At 41.0% G+C, this 22,768-nt stretch overlaps 2 protein-coding genes and 1 long non-coding RNA gene across 4 annotated transcripts; 2 read left to right on the top strand and 1 right to left on the bottom strand.

Annotated features, from left to right (window-relative positions):
- The first annotated feature begins 479 nt into the window (after positions 1-479).
- On the top strand, positions 480-13,713 carry LOC135105199 (uncharacterized). The gene is made up of 16 exons (XM_064013286.1): positions 480-532; positions 3,945-4,268; positions 4,496-4,888; positions 5,026-5,286; positions 5,387-5,476; positions 5,980-6,143; positions 6,582-6,885; positions 7,350-7,457; positions 8,398-8,486; positions 8,688-8,859; positions 9,097-9,318; positions 9,422-9,637; positions 9,774-9,939; positions 10,173-10,322; positions 10,994-11,100; positions 11,744-13,713. The coding sequence occupies exons 2-16, from the start codon at positions 3,951-3,953 to the stop codon at positions 11,858-11,860; spliced, it is 2,877 nt and encodes a 958-aa protein (XP_063869356.1). The 5' UTR covers positions 480-532; positions 3,945-3,950; the 3' UTR covers positions 11,861-13,713.
- Positions 740-2,637, top strand: LOC135105201 (uncharacterized). 2 transcript variants are annotated; one of them, XR_010270749.1, is made up of 2 exons: positions 740-867; positions 2,429-2,637. It is a non-coding gene; the product is annotated as an uncharacterized LOC135105201 (long non-coding RNA). The 2 variants fall into 2 exon arrangements; XR_010270750.1 differs by lacking the exon at positions 740-867 and adding an exon at positions 1,237-1,344.
- Positions 13,714-14,561: 848 nt separating the features above from the next.
- On the bottom strand, positions 14,562-22,481 carry LOC135105197 (methionine synthase reductase-like). Its single transcript, XM_064013284.1, has 3 exons — positions 22,151-22,481; positions 20,643-20,820; positions 14,562-19,575 (listed from the first exon to the last, which is right to left on the bottom strand). The coding sequence occupies exons 1-3, from the start codon at positions 22,347-22,349 to the stop codon at positions 17,799-17,801; spliced, it is 2,154 nt and encodes a 717-aa protein (XP_063869354.1). The 5' UTR covers positions 22,350-22,481; the 3' UTR covers positions 14,562-17,798.
- Between the last annotated feature and the right edge of the window lie 287 nt (positions 22,482-22,768).

Below are 22,768 nucleotides of genomic sequence, written 5' to 3'. Positions count from 1 at the left end.
GCATACAGAGGATAAACTGTCATGTGTTGAAGTATGTATCCTTAAAAAAAAAGAAAAAAAGAAAAAAAAAAGTGCCATTTCATGTTAAACGCCGGGTTCGGAAACATCAAATTAATTATTATGGCATCAACAATTAGGGAAAATTGTCTTCAGAAAATATGTTCCATGACACAACTTGTAAAATTATTTACGAGTTCCTCTAGACATTACGACAGATAGACTTGATATCATCCTAATACTCATTCTTCAGTTATAATTACTCTTTATTTTTATGTAATTTTGGACTACAAATTCTAATATATAATGTTTATATTGTTGTACCTTGTAATTATACAGACTTACTGTACATAATTATGGATTATATTTTACATTGGTGCGGTCAGTAAACCATCTACCTATCTATCTATCTGTAGAGAAATGGAGGTATAGTGGTGAGTGTTTTTGATTGAATGAACGTGTTAAGTAAGCGTGTGGAGTAGTGTGGGCTAGCAATGCGTGTGGTGTGGGCGTGGCGGTGCGCTTGTTTAGTGATGTGAGCATGGTATTGCATATGAACTGGCATGGGCGTAGTTTGAGCATAGTGGGCGGCGGTGGCGTGGAAGGTGTGGCGAGAAAGAAGCGTCAGGCGGAACAAGTCTTAGGGAGCTTGTGTTTGAGCGGGAGGCTGAGGCGAGAGGGAGTAGCCGCGGGAGGGAGGGAGCAGCAAGAGGCTGTGGAGGAGGCAGTCAGGCAGGCGTGTGTGTGTGTGTGTGTGTGTGCCCTCCCTCCCTTCCTCCCTCGCACCACCACCACCAGTACCACCACTACCACCACCGTCACCACCACCGCCTTCTTCTCAACTATAAACCCTCTGTACAATCCTCCTCCGTGAGTACCCCAGCACCCTGCAGCACGTGTCCGGCCCGCGCCACGCTCCCGCCCGCTGTTCTGTGTGTAGCAATACGAATGTTACATATTATACTGAAAAATAAGTGAAAAGCAAAAGGACTTAGTGATCAGACTGGGTCCATGCTCCCCCCTTCCCTCTCCCGCTCCTCTCATTTCGCTACATTTTTCTCTCGTTTTCGTTGGTCTCAGCTCTCGTGTGATGTGCCTGCATGCTGTCCTATCGCCAGTGATTCCGGGGTGCTGAAAATCCTTAAGAATGTGATGCAGGATTTGTATTAATTTGAATTTTTGTTTGGTTTGACATTGTCAGTTCCTATCGTCCCGGTGTCTGTGGGCTTCAGTCGGGTGAGGGTGGCCGATCCAATATGGCTGCCGTCCGAAGCCTTGGAGAGATGCCGCTTATTTTTCCCCCGTTTCCTCCTGCTCAGTCACACGTTTGATCATCGTATAATCGTGGTGATTTTCTAAACGAATCAGCGGCCCTATTCATTAGTGTCTATGCGGCGTTAGCTGTGAGATTGGCGGTGGGAATCGAGGTTTTAGTGGTGGCTCCCTCCCCTTTGTTTCGATCTGGCGAGCTGTAGTACGAAATGAACAAGTTTGTGGCTGCGTTATATTCGGAGGTAAAACAACCTCCCTCTCCCTCCTCCTGCTCAAAACTTTTCATTCATGTTTGCCGCGCTTCCTCATGCTACAGCTGCGCTTTCATAGATCTTCGTCCCATTTTTTAAAAAACAAACGGAATTCTGAGGGGACGTCAATAATGTTTGAAATTTGCTGTGAATGTTGTGGTCGAGAAGCGGGGTGGCAGGAGGGAGATGAGTAGAGAAGTGAAGAGATGAAGAGGCCGGAATGAGGGGGCAGGATAGGACCACCCACGAAATATAACAAAGATTGTTATATCATAGCGGTCAGTAAGTCGTTGAGGCACAGATGTATCCTTCTTCGTCGCATTTAGCATAAAGCTTCAGTAAGGGAAGGAATATTGAGCAGGCTGCCGTAGGGAGCTTTATGATGGCTATGGGTTCCGTCGTGATCTCAAGGATAAATAATGTATCTTGTAAGATGACACAAAACTGATGTAATGCCAGCCTACGCAGCTAGATATAACGTACACAGATAAGTTAACGAAGAAGTTATGCTGTGGTCATTTTGATGAATGAATTAATGAATGAGTTTCGATTTAGTATAATGAAAGGAAGAGGAAGCCGATGCCACTTATCTATCGAACAATATAGGGTAGACCATTCCTCTTGATATTGATGTGAAAAGATCCCTGTCCAAGCCTTCCGCTACCTGAAGCTCATGTTAGATTTTCGAAAACGTGTATTGTGCTGAAAATGAGAAAGGCTGGTTTGAAGAAAGAACGAACCAAAATGAAAAACTGAAAATGCGGAATCTGACTAGCGACGTGTGGCATCAGACAGCAGCGGCTGCATGGGGGAGGGCAGGGTGGGGGAATCTCATTTATACGAACTGAAATAAAAACTGACCAACGCATGTGAAAATCATGCCGTGTTTTGACATTTTTTCTTTGAAGTTTTTGACGCTTGACAATGAAAATGGTCCATGAGGAATGTGTAGGCAATGTTTGTGGCCCACTGGCGTGTGTTGTGAACAACTCGATGGCTGACTGTTCCTCAAAATTTGTTATTTACGTTTAACACATGAATGTTGTATCACCTGTTGAGCTTTAATTATTTCGCCGCCGCTACTACTACTACTACTACTACTACTACAACTACTAGGTAGGGATACTTCAGTCCGTTGAGAAGCAAGGGTAAATTTTACCAATAGCAGCTCTACGTATTCTATTGCTGCCCCTGTCCAGGACCTGGTGGGAAAGCGGCTTTTAGGGTGAGGGAGGCCAAAATTGAGCAAATTTAAGAAACCTCAAAACTCCAAGGAGAGCAACACCGCCTCTGGGGAAAATACTTAAAAAAGTCAACAAACGCAATACCCCGCCCCCCCATACCCTATCCAACTTTTTGAAGTCACTAACCTTCCTAATCGGGGGCCTTCGCTCCCACCATGTTCCCGGCTACACAATCCATACTGGTAAAATTGCAGTTTAACACAATACATCCTATCATCTTTTTCTCCTCAATCCCCAATAAGCTTGGGGACCTGATGGGAAAGTGGGGTGTTAGGGTGGGAGAAGACAAATTTGGATATTCATGAAAAAGACTAAGGATGAAATGCCATATTTTGAAAACGGAGGAAATTTCAAGCCTAACTTAACCAAGGACATTGGCCTCTCCCTTTAGGAACACTAACTTAACTTAATCTGAGGGGGTTTTGCCTCCCCCAGGCCCTCCCTTTAAGGACACTAATCCAACCTGACTGGATGTGGTTGGTCAAGCTCCACTTCCTTATCCTCAAAGGATATCCCCAAGGGTTCAGCTCTTGATTGATTTCACCAAAACACTGTGCAATCTTAAGAGAATGTACACCCAAGTCGTCCTGCTTATGGAACTGTACAATAAAATCCTGGTATTTATGTCCACTGCACTTGGCTACCATTGTAATAATGGGTACCCTTGCAGTTAGCCGGCTGACTGCCATGGCTGCCACATATACACGTGGTGATTGGACAAAAATAATTGATATATTTGCTGGCAGTAAATCACGTTCATTGATGTTCTAATACGTCATTAAAAGGACAGCTCTAATTGAGTGAACAAAAGATAGAAGAGAGCATATGCCATTCCATACTGGAAACTAACATACAAACACACGCATTACATTGTATCCCTTCAGGCAAACCTCATTGGCGGGGACTTAATTTGTGATGCAGCACAAGATGAATCATGTCATTATAATGTAAACATGCTTGATCCCAAAACAAAACTCCCACACATTTATTGTATCACCACATGTGCTTAATATAGCTGCTCCATGAGGAGCTTCTATTGGTAAGATTTACTGAAGCAAATCCCTAAAACTTGATGGTGCCTTAATTTTCTGTTTAGCAATATTACAAGTATTATTAATGGAAACATGGCTTAGGTGCTAGTAAATCAGTGCATCAAATCAAAGTGGCATATACTTAGCAGGATAAAATGTCGTCTGGAGGGGAGCCGCCCACTTCCCAGTCCTTCACCCCATTTTGGATTGCTGGCCCAGGATCTCCCTCTACCCCTGTGGTAGGCAATCCTGTGGCCAACCCTGTGCCACCCACGGACCTGGCCTCGCTTGGTGGGGCCGGGGTAGCCAGCTCAGTACCTTCAGCCATGTCCCAAGACATCACCACCATGGCCAATGCTGTGCCCCATGATGACTTCACCAATGGCCTGGGTGAACCTTCTGCCCCGCCTCCGCCCCCTGAGTCGCAACAACAGCAACAACAGCAACAGCAACAGCAACAACAACAGGCTGCAGTAAGTAAGATTCTCTCTCTCTCTCTCTCTCTCTCTCTCTCTCTCTCTCTCTCTCTCTCTCTCTCTCTCTCTCTCTCTCTCTCTCTCTCTCTCTCTCTCTCTCTCTCTCTCTCCAGTATGGAAAAAAAATTTGTTGTGCTTCATGATTTAAGTATTTTTAAAATGTTATTTTTATTTTATTTATTTATTTATTTATTTTTGTAATAAGAAATTTGACTATATTTCAGCCTTCAGAATCTCCTACTATTGTGAAGACTCAACCTCCAGACCCTCCTTCTCTTGAGGCTACACAGGTGCAGACTGTTCAGGTACAAGCTGTTCAGGTGCAGAGAGCCCAGGTCCAGGCTACTCAGGTACAGGTCACTCAGGTACAGGCTGGACAAGTAGTACAGGGGAGTGGAGGGACCACAGAAGTGAGGGTGGTGGAAGGTACCAATCCTCCTGCATGCTCCAGTGGTGCACCAGCACAGTTCTTTCACACTACTGTGGAGCCAGAGGCTACAGAAGTTCAGGAGACACTGGAAAAGAAAAAAATCAAGGTCCAGCGAAGAAGACTTTCCCCATCACATCGTGAGATGATCATAGATTTGGTGTTCAATGAAAAGAAGACATCCAGGGAGGTAAGTGAAAGACAGGGCATTGGGAGTATAGTGCTTCCATCTTTACTTTCTGTATTTTGTTATAATTTTATATTTGAAATATAGTACATACCAACTTCATGTGTCCATAAAGAAGTAATGGGATTTTATTTCTGCAGGTGGCTCGATATATGGGGCTCCCACAGTCCACAGTTATGTCAGTGGTACAAGTATTCAAGAAGGAGCATCGCATCCACAAGAAGACAGCCACTGGACGTAAGCGACGTCTTACCACAGCACAAGAGTTTCAGCTATTTGAGATGTCACAGGAGAGGGACAACATCTCTGTAGATGAGATCCGCACACGATTCTTACAGCTCTTCCCAGAGTTTGGTCATATCTCTAAAACCACCATCTACAGGACTCTGGAGAGAGGCAAGGTACTATAGACGTATAATAGGCATATTATATGCTGCACAGAGTACGGTTCCATTGTTGTGAAGGCCCCGAACTTAACATTTAATGTTGGTTATGTTGCAGAAAGGACTCATTGGCATGGATCCCCCTCCAGAGCGATATCTTGAGCCTATTGAGCGATTTTGGGGACTTAAGAAGAAAATAAAACCAAAAGTAAGTTGTTAATGGAAGACATTATGTATTAAAGTGTGATATACAGTTGTTATGAATGAGTATTGTTGCACTAGAGGGCAATCTTAGTGGGAGGTTGACTAGTTTTGAATGATAATGTTCTTGAGGAGACTATTATAAATACTTATGATTACAGGTTGATGTAAGTGGAGGAATAAGTTTATAGGTCAAATAGAATGAACAAGGCAAGAAAGGTTTAGAAAAAAGATAATAGTGTTTTGGTATAGATCACTTAGAATGAATGCAAAAGGAAAGTTGCATTAGAATGTGGGGATATTAACTAGCATGAATGCAAGAGGAAGGTTGTATTAGGATGCGGAGATAGTAACTGTGTTACATGAGACTGAAACATTGGCTACAGGAAAAAGAGAGAAGACCATGTAATAATGAGATGGAGTGTCTTTGAAACATGTGTTTGAAATCTAGAAAAATGTAAATCAGTGGTGTGGTTATATACTAAAAGCTGATAACCTGCTACATTTCAGAAAGTAGCTGGTGGGTCTGATCAAGCGGCAAACCACAGTGTACTGGAGCCAAGCGTCAGCATCATGGAGGAGACAGGACCCATAGAGACCAATTCCCAAGAGAAGGATATCATCAGCCGCCAGCGCAGGTCTCTTTCCATTGCTGAGCGAGAGATGATCATAAGGTGATGGTCTGCTTTTGTCTTTTATGTGTTCTTAAGGACTTAAGTATTCCCATTGGCAGAGAATAGGTGGAGGATGACCAGTCTTTAGTAAATCACTGATGTAATTTATTTCTCATGGAAAACCACATTTTGTCAAAATCATTACAGTTAAAATGGTTTTCACTTTAGGGTAGAAAATGCATAGTATTAAATTGGGTATGAGATAGAATCCTAGGTAATGATCCACCTCCTATGTATGTGATGCAGCTGAAGGCAATATGATACAGATATTTTAGGATTGTTGATTGCACTGTTGATGTGGTCTCAAGCCAGACAACACTCAGCTATGTTCTGAAATTTTTGAGATTCCTCCAGTTTATTTATGTGTAAATTTTTACCGATAGCTTTCATATTGGGAAAGTTCTTAGCTTGACAGTTTTATCCTCAATCCACCCATAGTCTGTTCTTCAATGAGAACCGCACAATACGTGAAGTGGCTGACTTCATGCACCTTGCCAAGTCCACTGTGTCTTCAGTGGTGCAGGTGTTCAAAAAGGAACACCGCATCCAGCGAAAGACTTCCACTGGCCGCAAGAAGAAGCTGTCTGATGAGCATGAACAAATGATCATGGACATCCTCTCTCAAAAGGAAGACATCACCATAGAAGAGACAAGAAATAGATTTCTCTCCCTCAACCCAGAGGTTCCTAACATAAGCAAGAGCACCATATACAGGATCATGGAGAACTGCCAGTCTAAGTTGGTTAGTGTATTGATAGTTGTGTTGGTAGTGTAAGCAGTGTTTTATTTGCCCTGGATGCTGAATAGATGTTGGCAAAAATCAATTATTCACATTACCACACTGATATTAGATGGTTTGAGGAAACTGTATATTATACTAAAATTTGTCTTTTCCTTCAAACACATAGTTAGGCTACATTGGAGATGGAATAAAGAACATAACTATGGCCTATATTCAGAAATGCTTTGCTCTCTTGCCACGACTATTTTCAAAGGCCAAAGATTCACAAAAGCCAGGTTCACAAGAATGTTCCTCCTGTTAATAATGTAGAAATCTTGTTAATCTGACACTAGAACCATATAAAATGCCATAAAAACCCATACCACTTCAAGCAGAGCCTTTTGAATGTAATGGAGGTGTGGCACATAAGTGTTTCAGAATATGATCTCATAACCCCACACTGATTTGACTCTGTCCTTCCACAGCGAGCTAGGTCAGACATGGAGGTGTTTGTTGGGGCGTTTGTACATTCAACTGATGACTCCCCTATGGTGGTGCTGCCAGGCATGGTGATGGGCGTCCTCAACACCAAGGTGATTACCTGCCTTCTTCCATAACACTTCTTACTTTGCAGGCTGTGAAATATGTGGAAGCTAGTTGTCTTACCAATTCCTTTCTCTAACAGACTGTCTCAGTCAGTGCTATAATGCTGGGTCACTTACTATCTTCTACAGTTATTTCCATGGTTACTGCCATTCTGAACCTGTTAACTGCCTGCCTCCTTCCCTCTTCTGGCCTTGCTGCACATGACTTTCTGCTTACTCTCATCCTTATTCTGTCATCCATCTTCCTGTTGTGAGAGTTAACCAGTATCTTCTGTCTTTCATTCCTTTTACTGATAAATTCAGAAATGCTCTTCCTGTTTCTATATTTCCTCCTGACTACTGCTTGAACTGCTTTTAAAGTAGGATTATGAGGATGCCACAGAAAATAAACTGGCCTCTCTCTCTCTCTCTCTCTCTCTCTCTCTCTCTCTCTCTCTCTCTCTCTCTCTCTCTCTCTCTCTCTCTCTCTCTCTCTCTCTCTCTCTCTCTCTCTCTCTCTCTCTCTCTCTCATATTTATCTATCATATCATATTATCATATTTTATTTATTTACTTATTATTTTTCCTTTGCCAGTCTTTATCATATATACATAAAGATAAAAAAATATATAGTAAAATGTTACCCATGCAATTTGTCTGAGATTGGTTTTTCTTCTCTTAGGATAAGAGTTTTGTTATCTCTGCATCTGATATTCACTTGCTATGCTTCAGTAGAATGCCAGTATAAAACTGCACAAGAGTACAGAGGAAACTGGTGTAGAAGTCAGATCAGTTAATGCATAGAGAGAGAGAGAGGGTTATCTCCTTGCAGACAAATTAAAAGCAGTTTGATGCCCTTTGTATGAAATTTTAAAAGATCTGAAAGAATTTCTGTCTTGCCCATCATATGCTTTCTCTTGGTGGAAAATATATAACTGGAATATTCTAGATTGAATTCATGGAGAGCCTGGAAGAGCTGGACCACTTGAAGGCTGAGTATGGCTTCACTGACTCAAACATCCACTACATGACCCCTGGGTAAGAGAAGGTCAAATGGCCCTGAGGTTATCCTCATGCATTGGAAGACAAGAAGTTGTTGCTTGAAAATATGAATTCTGTCATATTTTACTGATGTACATGCTGAGGCCATGGCACAGTAGCTTGCTGCAGCAGTACAGTTCTGTGCAGGAAGGACTCCTTAGGAAAGTTGTGTTGACAGTATTGTTTTCTTTTCTTCAGACAATTCATGATGCCAGGAATGATTGATACCCATATACATGCATCACAGTTCCCCAACAATGGGGTTGCCATGGACCTCCCATTGCTGGAATGGCTTCAGACATACACCTTCCCTACCGAGGCCAACTTCTCAGACACCTTGTTTGCACGTGAGGTCTACAGCAAAGTGGTGGTGAGTATGGGCCTTGTTAACACAGCATGTGACAGGATAGCATGAGGAAATATAAATATTTTTATTCTTTTCTTTTACCATCTTGGGACCTGCTTTTCTTTGACATATAGCAAAAAATTATGGAATATAAAGAAAGATCATGGAAGTTGCCTAGTGAGTATTGAAAACCCTTCAGGGAGGCAGACCAATTGTGATACATTCCTGACAAGATTTAAAACATTATTATCCATGTTACAGGAGAGATTGCTAAGGAATGGCACCACCACTGCTGCTTACTTTGGTACAATCCACCTTGAAGGATCCAAGATTCTAGCAGATGTGGTGCATGACAAAGGACAGCGTGCTCTGATAGGAAAGGTCAACATGATGAGAAACTGTCCTGAATACTATCGTGAGATGAGTGTTCAGGACTCCATCAGGGACACCGAGGAGTTCATTAGATATGTACGAGGCATACAGGTGAGCACAGGGTGAGGGATGTTTGTGCTTGTAGTAACTGGTGGATTTTCAATATCCATTCACAGAGCATTCCCTCTTCTACATCCTATGTCTTTCTTTGCAGTCTCCTCTTGTTCAGCCCATTGTGACGCCTCGCTTTGCCCCAACGTGTCCTGAGGACCAGCTGGCATCACTAGGGCAGTTGGCTAGTAAATATGGCTGCCACATCCAGAGCCACCTGGGAGAGACCCAGCCTGAATGCAACTGGGTGAAGGAACTCTTCCCTTGGGCTAAGTCATACACTGATGTTTATGACAGCATGAGGCTTCTTAGTGAGAAAGTGAGCAAGCTCATGTGTGGCTATTTATTAATGATCAGTTTGTTATTTTCTTTTTTATCAGAGTACTTTTTGTTTATTTGTTTATACATTTTCAAAAGCGGACTTTAGAGTTTATCTGTTCTGGCTGTGCTTTCAGTCAGTGATGGCTCATTGCATATGGCTGGGAGATGAGGAGATCTACACTTTAAGAGAGCGAGGTGTTGGCATCTCCCACTGTCCTAACTCCAACATTGCCATTCGCTCTGGCCTCTGTGATGTACGACGGCTTCTTAACCACGGCCTTAAAGTTGGTCTTGGCACAGGTAATTGGGAAATTGTTGCACCTTCACCCATTGGGTTCATTTACAGAAGTTATGTACCATAGCATAAATCAAGGAAGAAGTCATATTTATGTCCTGAAGTCAGAGCACCTCCATGACTATGGTTCAGGGGTTATTGGGTAGCTCCATTCCATTAAAGAAATCTAAGGGTGTTCTTCTCAGAATGCATGCATGTACTTTCTTGACAATTTTATTTATGAACTTCTCTCCCACAGATTGCTCTGGGGGCTACAGCTCCTCTATCCTGGATGCCATAAGACAGTCCCTGCAGGTGTCTAATGTACTGGCTCTTGACCGTGACCAGGACTACCAGCGGATCTCCTACAAGGAAGCCTTTCGTATGGCTACTCTCGGGGGTGCCAAAGGTGAGGAAGGAGCAGTTAACTCTCTATGACTTGTTTACAGAGAAAGTGAATGGGGCAGTTTTTGGTGAAAGGAAGTCAAAATGGAAGGCTATCTTTTATAAGCTATTGAAAATACCAGAACTACCTCCTGCCTCCCATTTTATGTACCAATTTTGCATATTTTTAATGCAGTCCCTACATCTTAACCATTGATTAGATATGCTTTCTGATTTCATGACACAATGATTTGTATGTCTTGAAAATATTTTAAACTACAGGTAAAAACCAGATACATATCAAGAACTTCCTTAGGTTTTTTTTAGTTAAGCATCTAATTCTCCATGCATAGAACTAGATTCTTTTATTCAGTTATTTTCCTAGGGTACCAGCCCACATATTAAGGAAACAGCATCTTAACTCATGTCAGTTCATGTCTCAACAAACATAGTAAGCCATTGTTATTTTTAAATTTTGTTTATTAGTGGATATTGCTTATGAAAGGAAAACAAGGAATGTCTTTGCTTGATGACAGTTTTAAGAAATGCCTGATGATTATGTTCATTAGGCTGAATTATAAGATAGAAGTAATCAGTTAGACATGGCATACTTGGAGTAGATCTGTGTTTCTGTTTCACGACAGAAGAACTGTTCTTTGGTAACATACTAACACATCTTTATTACAACTCATGCAGTACTCAACATGGAAGATCGCATTGGTAATTTTGAAATAGACAAGGAGTTTGATGCTCTGCTGATAGATGTGACAGCTCCTGGCTCAGCTGTGGATGTTTTCAGTAAGGTCAGTAACTTCTGTGTTTATGAAGTTATTTTTATCTGTTTGTCAGACTGACATCCTCACAAGGTGACTTAGCCAAAATAAAGTACACACTTAAACACACATCAGAGTAAGATTTCCAACTTTCTAGTTCTGCTGGGAAGCAACATCACTGCCCCTCAGTTTACATTCTGTACTTAATTACTCCTAGGCAAATAGGAGCTGCAGCATGAAAAAATACATAGCCCTTTTTGTCTGAGTCTGATGTATATAGACCGTAGATTTGGAAACAGGACAGTAGTGCAACAAGGAAAATAGTAAATGCAGCAAGGTTAAACTAAACAGATGCATAAGTACAATAAGTCTGGCATAAAAGATGACAGCTTTTGTAGTGTGTTATAATCATATATTCCTTGTATCAGACAAGATCATTGATTAATCAGCAAACAGAGTAAGCCACACACAGTACATTATGATCTCTCCTGTATTAACCAAATGTGTGCAGGGCAGCAAACTTGAGACAAAGAGGAGAGGAGATTAATGCAATTCATAAATTAATAAATGAATTAAGTGTTGTTATAATTGGAAGACTTGACTTGCTGATTTTTTTTTAACATTCTTCATCTGTTATGTATTACATAATTAACGGCAGTCACTGTTATTACAGGACGCCATAGATGACAAGATCCAAAAGTTCCTATACACTGGTGATGACCGCAACATTGCCCGAGTGTACGTGGCTGGCCACCGCATCCTGGACCTGCACAACAGGAACCTGCACTAGTGACCATTGTCCAGCCAGTGTGTGGTGTGGTACACAAGGTGGTGGAAAAGCTCAGAGGTGCCATATATATTAAGTAGCATTGTGGTGTGGCAGCTGTAGGAAGGATGAAGCAGGGGCACTGTAGCAGCTGCCTAAATAAACACAAGCTATGCTATACAGTATTTTTGCATTTTAGATATGTATAAAAGAATAACTTTTATAGTACACCAGTCATTTGCCTTTCCTTTTCTGTGTGTGTGTGTGTGTGTGTGTGTGTGTGTGTGTGTGTGTGTGTGTGTGTGTGTGTGCGTGCGTGCGTGTGTGCGTGCGTGCGTGCGTGCTTGTGTGCACGTGCATGCGCGTGTTTAAAAATATTTAATACATATCCTATCATAAGGCCAGTCCAGATATGTGTCTGTTTGAGCATTCTCATGGAATTACGGAAGTATTTTTGTGAACATGACATTGTGTCCAGAAATAAACCAGATACAGTTACCACTACAGTGGGTGAATGAAACTCATGGTAGAGAAACTGGTGGCTATGAGAAGTAACAAGAGGTTAAAGACTATTATTTAAGGAATGTTGCAGTATTTAAGTGCAGAATTCTTTTAACTAAAATGTCACAAGAGCAGATATTGAATTGGCTGGCATCACCATTGCTCCTGGCCAGTCATCTTGTGGTACTGGCAGACAAACATGTGCATATACACAAGCCATTCAGCAGCATAGCCAGGGCTAGCAACTTGACCTCGCATAATTAAGTGTTGTCATTCCTGTGAACTCCAAAGGTCTAGGACCATAACACTCCCACTGTTTCAGTGGCCAATAGTTCTCTTCCTCCTGAATCAAATTCATACCATGTGTATAATAAAAGCAACCAGTTCTGCATTTGTTGGTATACAAAGTAACTTTAGATTCAATGAGATTTTCTTTTATATACATTTCATTTTCCAAAATGAAGAATTTATATATTTTTGCTATGTTGCGCAATGTAACAGATAGCCACAATTTATTGTTACTAATCACATAAAATATGCAAATCTTGAGTGACCTGAGGTGCTTCAGTCAGAGAAGCGCATGGCCTGCTTCCTCCAGCTCCTGCAGCAGCACAGCAGTGAGCAGTATGGCTTCCATTGTTATGCAGAATTACTTTTGTACAATTGCTGTGAGACATGCTTCCTTGAGTGTTAGTCCAGGTGATGGCCTTGAAATGGGAGGTTTCTTCCTGACAAACAGTAATAGGTAAAAGTCTGTGCTAGCCTTCAGTATTAGCAAGAATTATCTGTTAATAATTACTGTGTATTTTCAAAATTTATTTTTTTACAATGTTTTGTTTTATCTGATGATGCTGATGTTGGTCAGCTTACTGGTTGTGATGAGTTTAAGGCAACTGGTGGACTGACAGTATTTCTGTTTTAAGATAAGTGAGTTGGTCCATTTGCCAGTAACACAAAACCGTCTTGCTAGCTTAATTGATGTTATGCATTTGTGTTACACAGAAGCAAACCAAGCTATCCCAGTCACCACTTGTAAATATATATTTTTTACAATACATATAATAGAAATACTCTTAAAACATTCCTGCTTGTACAGTAATTTAAGAGAGGATATTGGTGGATGAGATGATTGGTGTGGCATGGGGACATGTTAGGCAGCTGATGCACTCACTGAAGTCTGCCCATTGATTAGAAACAAATCAACAGTAATAAAGGACTTGTAGGTTGTGTTCAGTAATCCATAAAATGCATCCATAAGAAACTAAGTTCTTTCCACACCTGCATACAATAATGTACAAAACTTGCACATTATTGTATGATGCTTGGAGCACAAAAGTGTCATATGTTCCATAAGAAAAAGTAAACAATTGACCTTGGATATTATTTCATTACATGTATACCTCACGAACTTTTACATCACAGATGTGCTAGCATGCTGGATTTCTTTAATTCTTAAAGAGCCAACACGTAGATGGTTTTCGAGCACTCAACCACGTAAAAGTGGCTTGGGTGGATGCCAATATGCATCATCATGATACTAAATTTATTTTATATAATGGCAGTATTAAAATTAATGAGGTTAGATGAGGCATGTGATTGTGAGATTGCTAAAGTATTACTATCCAGCTGAGTATTAGGGAAAAAAAAAATATATATATATATATATATATATATATATATATATATATATATATATATATATATATATATATATATATATATATATATATATAATTAGAGAAGAAAATTATCTCCTGGTTGTATTGCAGCCCATAACTACCTCCATATGGTTAGTGTTAGTCCAGTGTTTAGGTTGAAACTGGTGAAGATGTAACAAACTTTGACTACAAGTTTTTAGCCTTTTAAACTGAAAAAAAAAAAAAAACTGTGATCCTGTTCCCAGGGTAACACTGCACTAGGCTTACCATCCATTAGTAGCCTTTTTACTTTAGAAGAGGAAGAAAACCTCAAATATAAATGAGTCATTTTGGGCAACTTGACAGTGAGAAATGCAGAAGTGTGGTTATGGAAATGCTCAGAGCTGAATGATCAGGTGATCTTGTTTAGGAACTTGGGGAAGTTGTGCCTCCATGATGTTATCACTTGAAATAAATTCCCAGGATATATGGACCCCTCTGAGTCCTCTCATGGGGTACAGACAAATCCTTGACAGCCTGCTCATGATGAGTGAATGTGTCAAAGTGGTGTAAAGAGTCAACTAGTATTGAAGTTGCTTAGTTTTATTTTTGGGACATTAGGTATCCTTAGCCCAACCAATCAATGACCATCAGTTGTTGCCACAGTAACTACAGCAAAAATAATAATTTCTCTGTCACCCACAGCCCTCCAAGGTGTGCAGACAACACAGGTATTTGTATTAAATGGGAATATTACAGAAATGCAAGGCTATTTTACCATCCCTACCCATCAGAATGCTCCCCACAACTGGACTTAACTAATTTAAGCTAAGCTCAGTGCTAGTCTCCACTCATCCACATAAATCCAACTGCCTTTAAAACAGATCAATGTTGCATCTGTGAATCACCTTTAGTGGTTGTGACTATTATTTCCAAATGCTATTAATGTTTTAGAGCTACTAACATTGTGATCAATATCTATTTACCATTGTCACTGCATATTTCTAAAATTGCACTATACCTTCAGCATCTCTGTGGTACAATGGGTAGTGTGCCTGGTTGTGAATCCACAGGCCTTGATTTCAATCTGGGCTGAGGCAGTCAGGACACAACTCACTCAGCTGTTCATTCTCCCTTCAGGCTGACTGATAAACCTGGAGAAGGTAAACTGTGGGAGCCTGAATGTCACAGTGGCTTTATGTCCCATGGTAAGGAAAATCCCCCACCACATGCTCAAAGACCAGTGAGAGAGATGAGCACTGAGGCCACACAGTGCTAACGTTACTATCCTTTGCTTTCATATGATTCCATCAACCAATAAAATGAGTAGCCAGTGTTATAATTACTTACTCACTTTCATTTTATGTCACTTATAATACTACAAGCACTAAAGGAAATGAAACATTTTCTGCAAAAGTAAAGCATGAATGTTATCAATATTTTTTCATACAAATGTTTTTCCCCCATACTGATGGAATGGCACTTAACAAAACACAGGATGCTCAGAAATATTAAAACATACTTTACAAACCTGAAGGAAAATTAACAAAGTATGTCTTTTTTTAGTGATCTTACCTATAATTAGTTTTCCAATGAAAAATTAATATTATTTGGAAGATCCACACATACATAAAAAATGTTCTTTGATAATACATTATAAAAAGGGCAGTCATATCATTATACCATTGAATATTTTCTGTCTGTCTGCCTGTCAAATTTGAGTTTAAGGTTAATTAAAAAAAAATCAATATGGAATGCTTGAGGACCTGGATGAAAATAACAAAATTCCACAAATTCACACTCCATCAACAATGACGAGTAGCAGTTGTACATGTACCCAGGTGTTACACTCAAGCCAAGGCACCCTGACATGCTCCTTTCCCTTGGGCATTCAGCTCAGATAAACATAATTTATTCAGAATCAGAAAAAGAGAGTCCTTGAAATTATTGGTGAGCTGCATAATTTCATAACTACATTCTATGCAGAATGTACATCTGGCCAAACTTTACAATCCTTATTTTCCTCCTCAACACATTTCATACAACACTGGTGCATACATGTGACAAGTATGAACATATAAACAACAAAGCAAATGTAGAGATGAAAAAATGTACTTAGGAGTGAATAAGATGGAGGAAAAGGTCAAATGACAGAATTCCATGAGGCAAAAGACAGAGCACAGGAGGATCAGGGCCTGTGTTTAGCACTGCCCCCTCAATATCACACCAGGCTTGGGAATTCATAAACTAAATTTATCAAATTCAAAGGAATTTTGTAAGATGAGTTATTTAATCAACCTTATCAACTACTAAGTGCTTCACAATCCTCTCCCGAATAAGGCACTTAAAATATTTTGAGTCTGTAAATTAGTAACATTCCAAACACATTTCTTGATATACTGTATCAACTGTACTAAAGCAAACTTAATTATCTATGGTTATTGCAATCCCTGATAGCACATTAATTTTCCCCTTTAAGTAATATTTTATAAATGTACATATTTTTTTTTCTTAGGCAATACAATATTAGTATGGCAAAAATAACATCTGGTTTCTCGTAGCAAAACACACACACACACACACACACACACACACACACACACACACACACACACACACACATCAATACAAGCATACTCTTTTCCTGAGTGTCACAACTTGACAAATACAGTATGCATGGGGACAAGATTGCTGGGCTCCTGACCAGAGGACCACTCACAGTAATATCACAATTATATCAACATAGCAATAGGCTGGGATCCCTCTTGGAGCTGCTGGCCTTCTCTCACTGTAGGAGTAAAATATGCATAGAAAAGAAGAGTCCCAGTTCCCTCCCTCCATCCCTTGCCTTTTACCATGCACAGGGAATATTGCAGAAGTGATCTACCAATATAGGTAACCAAAGAAAGGGCATCTTGGCTATGTCCTTTTACCACCAGGGGAACAACAACAACAATAATAATAATAATAATAATAATAATAATAATAATAATAATAATAATAATAATAATAATAATAATAATAATAATAATAATAATAATCACAATAAAAATAAAAACAATAAAGTTAATCTATTTGTCTATATACCAAGCCAGCAATCACACACTTATGTAAACACATCATTCCCACTTTTACTCCTATCAGCCCGAAGTGGTAAAGGATAATCCCATTGACCACCCTATTATAACTCAGGAGCTTAGGTACAGAACAGCTAGCCACCTACTGTATTTCAGAGGAAGGCCAGGCATCATACACTGATTTACTCCTGCCCCTTCATGAGACTGTTCCCTTCTCCAATCCTTAGACCACAGCAGATGCAGGGTACTTCCTAATTTACTTTTGCCCACATTACTCTTAAGGACACTTCATGAAGTTCTATCATGCAATTCTGTTGCCTTGGACTTAAGAGCAAACCCACGCCCTCCCTTCCTTTCCTTCTCAATACACCTGTCATCCTTTCATTCACACATCCAAACATGTATTCACCCATTCCTTTAAACTTCCTTTCACTCATTGCTAACAAATCCAATTTCTGTTCCACTATCATTCTTCGAATCACTTCCCTTCTACTTCCATTTGCACTACATCCACACATTAAGAACTCCAACATCCAGTGTTTTGCTTTGTTCATTTGAAAAAAATGTAGGTTCCTAGTCCCCTCTCTCTGTCCCTTTTAGTCACCTTTTATGACATGCAGGGAATGTAGTGGCAGTATTCTTAGCTCCTGCATACTGGGCAGATAATATTCATAAAACATTAATAACAGATGATAATAATGAAAATAAAAACAATAAAAGTAATGGTAATACTAAGGACAGGTTGTATCATGTCCAAACATCCTGCAAATATCTCTTGTCCAGCTGCATCTTGGTCATCATCTTTCTAGCATTAACCTCTGTCAATTCTTTGTGGTTCATGAGTACAGACACAAATGCCTCAAACACATCCTTAGCCATGTTGTGGGCATCACCACACACATAAACAATGGCCTTGTCTAATAAGGGAGCCAATGATTTCCCATACTTAATTAAATTATCCTGAACATACCTGGGACTATCATTCTCCCTGGAGTAGCTCACCATGAAATGGTTCAACACACCTTCTTCCTCTAGCTCCCTCAGTTCCTTTTGGTACAGGAAGTCTTTGTCTTTGTGGCGGCATCCATAAAAGAGCCACCATTCCCCTACACCCACCCCAACCTTCTGCCGGTGCTTGAGGAATCCTAAGAATGGAGCAACTCCTGTTCCTGGACCTACCATCACAACCGGAGTGGAGGAGTCCGTAGGTGGCCGGAAGCTCTGGTTGCTTCTGAGGTAGATATCAATAAATACATCTTCACTGCTGGCAAGGGTGAAGTTACTCAAAGCTTGCTCCACATCCTTGATAGCAAGAACACTGGGAGGTACTGGTTCAACATTTTCACAGTTACCTGAGGCCAGCGATGCTAACCAGCCAGTACATACCCCTTGCCTGGAAAAGGCCACACTTTTCCCTTGAGGAATCTCCACCACATTAAAAACAAAAGTAAGATGGTTCGGCATGGCAAGTGGGGATGAAGCAGCAGAGTATGGTCGGGGCAGGAGACGGGGTAAATGTTCCAAGAGGGTAGTAACAGGTGGGCGGCATGACCTAAAGAACATCAGCAGGTCTAGAGTGGACAGACAAGCCTCCCTCACATGATGGGTGTATTCCCCAGCCCCCTCCTTGCTTACCAATTCCAACAGTCTCCTCTGCTCACAAGGGTTGGTAGTGTATTCTGCCAAGGCACGCAAAAGAGGCTTCTTTGGCACAGCTCTAATATCCACACAATATTCCAGCAAGTACCTGAGGGAGCTCTTACAAGGAAGAAAACTAGGTATTGCTGCTGCTCTCTTCTTAGTCCCAGGAATTATGGAAAGCTCACAACCTTCGTCTGCTATCTCTGTCAGTCCTAGCAGCCCTAACAGAAGTTCCACCTCCTTTTGTGTATTCTTTACAAGGATTCCAATTGCATCTCCAGGATGATAATGAATCCCTTCCTCTGGCAATCTGAGGGTAAATTCTAAAGCAGTCTTGACAGCAGTAGGATGTGTTAACTGTCTGATTTTAATGACTTGTGCCTTGAACACCTGTGAGGCTGCTACAGGTAATGTACCTGAACTTGCAGTGGTTTGTGGGGTATCACAGTCTTCTGTGAGGGTCAAAGAGAGGTATGGTGCAGGTAGAACAGGGATGGAGAGTGGATCATCCTTAGGAAAAGCACAACACCTGAGAGGCAGATGTTCCACTTCATGGTGTGGCAACATGTCAATACTGTAGTGAGCCATGATCTTGCACACCACATCCTCGTTCTCAGAAGAGATGGCCATTTCAAGCTTTCTGTTGTTCTCACACAGAGGACCTTTATATTTCTGATTACAATTAAATTCCTCATTGTTACCAGTAGTCCTTGAAACACTCTCCGAGCTATCGTCTCCATCTGCTGCAGGCTCTGGTGGTGTGGGTTCTTGCATGGAGAGACTGGACAGATGCAGTTTGAGGGCAACCTCAAGACCCTCACACCACGGCTCCACTACTAATTCTAGGCCAGTACCATCATCTGCCCATCCACATCTGTAGAAGCTGCCATTTGGGATAAAAATTAGTGGCTTTTAACATCAAGTAATATATGAGGTATTGTTACATTCCTCTCACCCATACAACAAATCAGTGCAAACAACATATCCTAAAAGTACCTTCTGCAAAAGGATGTCTCTAGTTTGGAGATACAAGTCATTATTGATGAAATATGCAAAATTCATCAGCTTACTCTGGCATTCAGACTGAGTATTAGTAGCAATGCAATTTTTCCTTTCTAATACATACATTCAATCCTGGGCTGGGCAAAGACAATTAAGGACTGTCTCCTTTTAGACCATATGCTATCACTGAATGATCATGTCACATCAAGTACCACTTAAAAGTTATATTACAGGTTAGTTTTAACTCCGACACTGCAGCACATGAAAAAAACTTATTGTATGTATCTGCATCTTGGAAAAAAAAAAAAAAAAAAAAAAAAAAAAAAAAACATAAGTATTGTGTGTGTGAGTGTGTGTGTGTGTGTGTGTGTGTGTGTGTGTGTGTGTGTGTGTGTGTGTGTGTGTGTGTGTGTGTGTGTTTATTTACCTAGCTGTGAGATAAAGGATAAGAGCCACACTAGAATCATGCTGTCCTGTCTCCATATCAACAACTTTCATCCAAATTTTCTTTAAATTTATGAACTGTCTTGGCACACACAGTCTCATCAATAAATTCATTCCACACTGCTAAGCTTCTGTGGGGAAAGCTATGTTTCTTGATGCCTCTTCTGCAAACACTCCTTTTCAATTTTCTTCCATGTCCTCTGGTACCTCTGGTATCTGGTATCACATGGTTATCCCTGTCCAACTTTTCTATCCCTTCCAATATTCTATATAGTGCTATGTAATGCTAGTGTGTGTGTGTGTGTGTGTGTGTGTGTGTGTGTGTGTGTGTGTGTGTGTGTGTGTGTGTGTGTGTACGTGTGTGTGTGTGTGTTGTATATACTTCATAAGGTACCATTACTTTTTCATAATTAGTAACTGTCCAATATTTTGTTATCCATGTCCCAAATCCAAAAGTTACAGGGCCATTGTTTGTGGCAGCTAACGTATGAAAATGTAACATACCTTTGAGCACCTAATGAATTCAGCTGCTTGTCCACACTTTTCCCAAAGTTACAAAAGTTATTGTAGTTGGTGTCACCAAGGCCCAGCACTGTGTAGGAGAGGTGGGTGAGGGGGGCACTTTGCCACTTCTTCAGCTGCTTCCACAGTTTGCGAGCTGAGTCTGGAGGATCACCATCACCTGTACAGAGACATGCCACCATGAATCTTGCATCCATCCAGTTGCTGGTGGTTCCTAAGAGTTGTTTTTTTTTTGTTTTTTTTTTTGGGGGGGCAGGGGCTCAGATGTGGGCAATACTTGAAATTCAGTCATTTTTTGGAGGGCCTTAATTGCTGTTTCAACCAATACACTGTTTGTAACTACAGCCCTTTGCAGGGTTGACATCTCACTGTTTGGACCATTTCTAGCCCCATTATTAATAAGTTTACCTTATGTGAGGGCCCAGTGAGGAGCCAAACCCTCTTGGTTAGGAGATTACAAAATGTTAGGTTTGGTTAGTTTACCCTGTGGAGGGTTCAGGTGGGGGGGGAGGAAAGCCCCACTGTTTAGGAGGTTACAAAATCTTTGGTTAGGTTAGTTTACCTTATAGGGGATCCTGGGAGGACAAAGCCCCCTCCCACCAGTTAGGAGGTTACAAAATGTTAGGTCAGGTTAGTTTACCTTATGGGGCAGGTCCAGTAGGTTAGGGAGGGGTCAAGGGGGTAGTATTGGTTGAAACTACCAATTTAATTTATTTTTTTTTTTATGTAAGAGGAGCACTGGCCTAGGGATACAAAAACTAAGAAAGAAGGCCCAGTAAGGTGCAGTCCCTAAAAGAAAGGGCCAAGAAGAATTATCCACTATTAGGGAAGAATTTAATGATGTTCTTAAATCAGCTCTGCACACGTCATTTAGATCCCTCTTATTTGAGGTTCTAGATTAAATTTCCCTGTTACAGTTTGGCACATTTAAATTATGCATAGGATTAACAACAATGTCCTTTACCTACATGTATTAAGCTATAGCTACCTCTTATTTTGGAAACCATTTAACCAAAATTGTCTGCAGATAAGAATGACTCCCTAGCCCCCACAGACTCCCCTCCCATAAAAAAAAAAAAAAAAAAAAATGCTAAAAAAAAAATGCTAAATATTTCCCGTACCATCAAGTGTAAGGCAGAGGGGAAGTCAATCAAACGAATGAATCAGGATACCTAATCCACGTAGGCCTCTGCGATCATCTCAGCCTGTCAGGGATTCGATACCCAGTTGTTCCAATGTTCCTCCAATGGCAGGTATTTAGAGAGGCTTAAAAGTTAATTACTCATAGGGATGCCTCTTCTCTGTGCACCTCTCTCAAGCTGTCATATCTATTATTAAACGTATTGACACAATGACTCCAAACTACATACCAGTAAGTACCTAACGAGTCGTTCCTTTCGGTGCTGCCAAGGCAAACATCATGACTCGTGTCTAGTTGACTGACGACAGGGAAGAGCCGTCACGTAGACAAGGTGACTTGCTGTACTGACCTGTAGTGGAGGCGACGACGACCAGGCAGGACACCTGGAGCAGGGCTGAGGTGGAGTCCAGTTGACTGCAACACTTCACCTGCACGACGATGCCCGCCTGCCCGAGCTGTTCACTAAGGCTCTCAGCGATGGCCTGGGCGTTGCCTGTCTGCGAGGCGTACAGTAGCAATACCTTGGGTATGTCAGCCTCCACTACCATCTCGACACGTCGCCAGCACGTGTGTCATTAATCGCCTCACATCTATCACTTGCTGATATGCGGAACATTATCTCCGCCTGCCTGCTGCCTGGTAACTCGCGGCTCGGCCCAGCATGACGCAACCGTATGCATCATTCATCTTAAAAATATGCATTTCTTTCTCTTTTGTGTATATTTCATGACACGTCCACTACAAGCTTTTTTTTTTTCTTCTTTCTTTAAATGTAAATGGAGCTTTCATCAGAGATTACAGGTCAGAAATAATAATAACATTAATGAGGAGTCCCTAAAGGATACCCAGTAATGAAGAAGTATCTCGAAACCTCCCTCTCGAAAGAGTATAAGGTAGATGGGAAATACAGAAGCCGGCAGGTAGTTCTTGAGTTTACCAGTAAAAAAGATAAAAGACTGAGGATAGT

The sequence above is a fragment of the Scylla paramamosain genome, chromosome 11, assembly GCF_035594125.1.
Source record: "Scylla paramamosain isolate STU-SP2022 chromosome 11, ASM3559412v1, whole genome shotgun sequence".
Classification (NCBI taxonomy): Eukaryota; Metazoa; Arthropoda; class Malacostraca; order Decapoda; family Portunidae; genus Scylla; species Scylla paramamosain.
The sequence above is the reverse complement of the archived record's forward strand: the minus strand, read 5'-3'. Positions and strand labels throughout refer to the sequence as shown.

Bases quoted from the DNA above. Each gene is read 5' to 3' on its own strand.
- LOC135105199 (XM_064013286.1), top strand. From the start codon at position 3,951: ATGTCGTCTGGAGGGGAGCCGCCCACTTCCCAGTCCTTCACCCCATTT. The intron at 6,144-6,581 runs GTGATGGTCTGC...ATCCACCCATAG, and splicing joins GAGCGAGAGATGATCATAAG to TCTGTTCTTCAATGAGAACC. The intron at 6,886-7,349 runs GTTAGTGTATTG...GTCCTTCCACAG, and splicing joins AGAACTGCCAGTCTAAGTTG to CGAGCTAGGTCAGACATGGA.
- LOC135105197 (XM_064013284.1), bottom strand. From the start codon at position 22,349: ATGGTAGTGGAGGCTGACATACCCAAGGTATTGCTACTGTACGCCTCG. The intron at 20,821-22,150 runs GTCAGTACAGCA...GTCTCTGTACAG, and splicing joins CGTCGTCGCCTCCACTACAG to GTGATGGTGATCCTCCAGAC. The intron at 19,576-20,642 runs GTATGTTACATT...CCCAAATGGCAG, and splicing joins AATTCATTAGGTGCTCAAAG to CTTCTACAGATGTGGATGGG.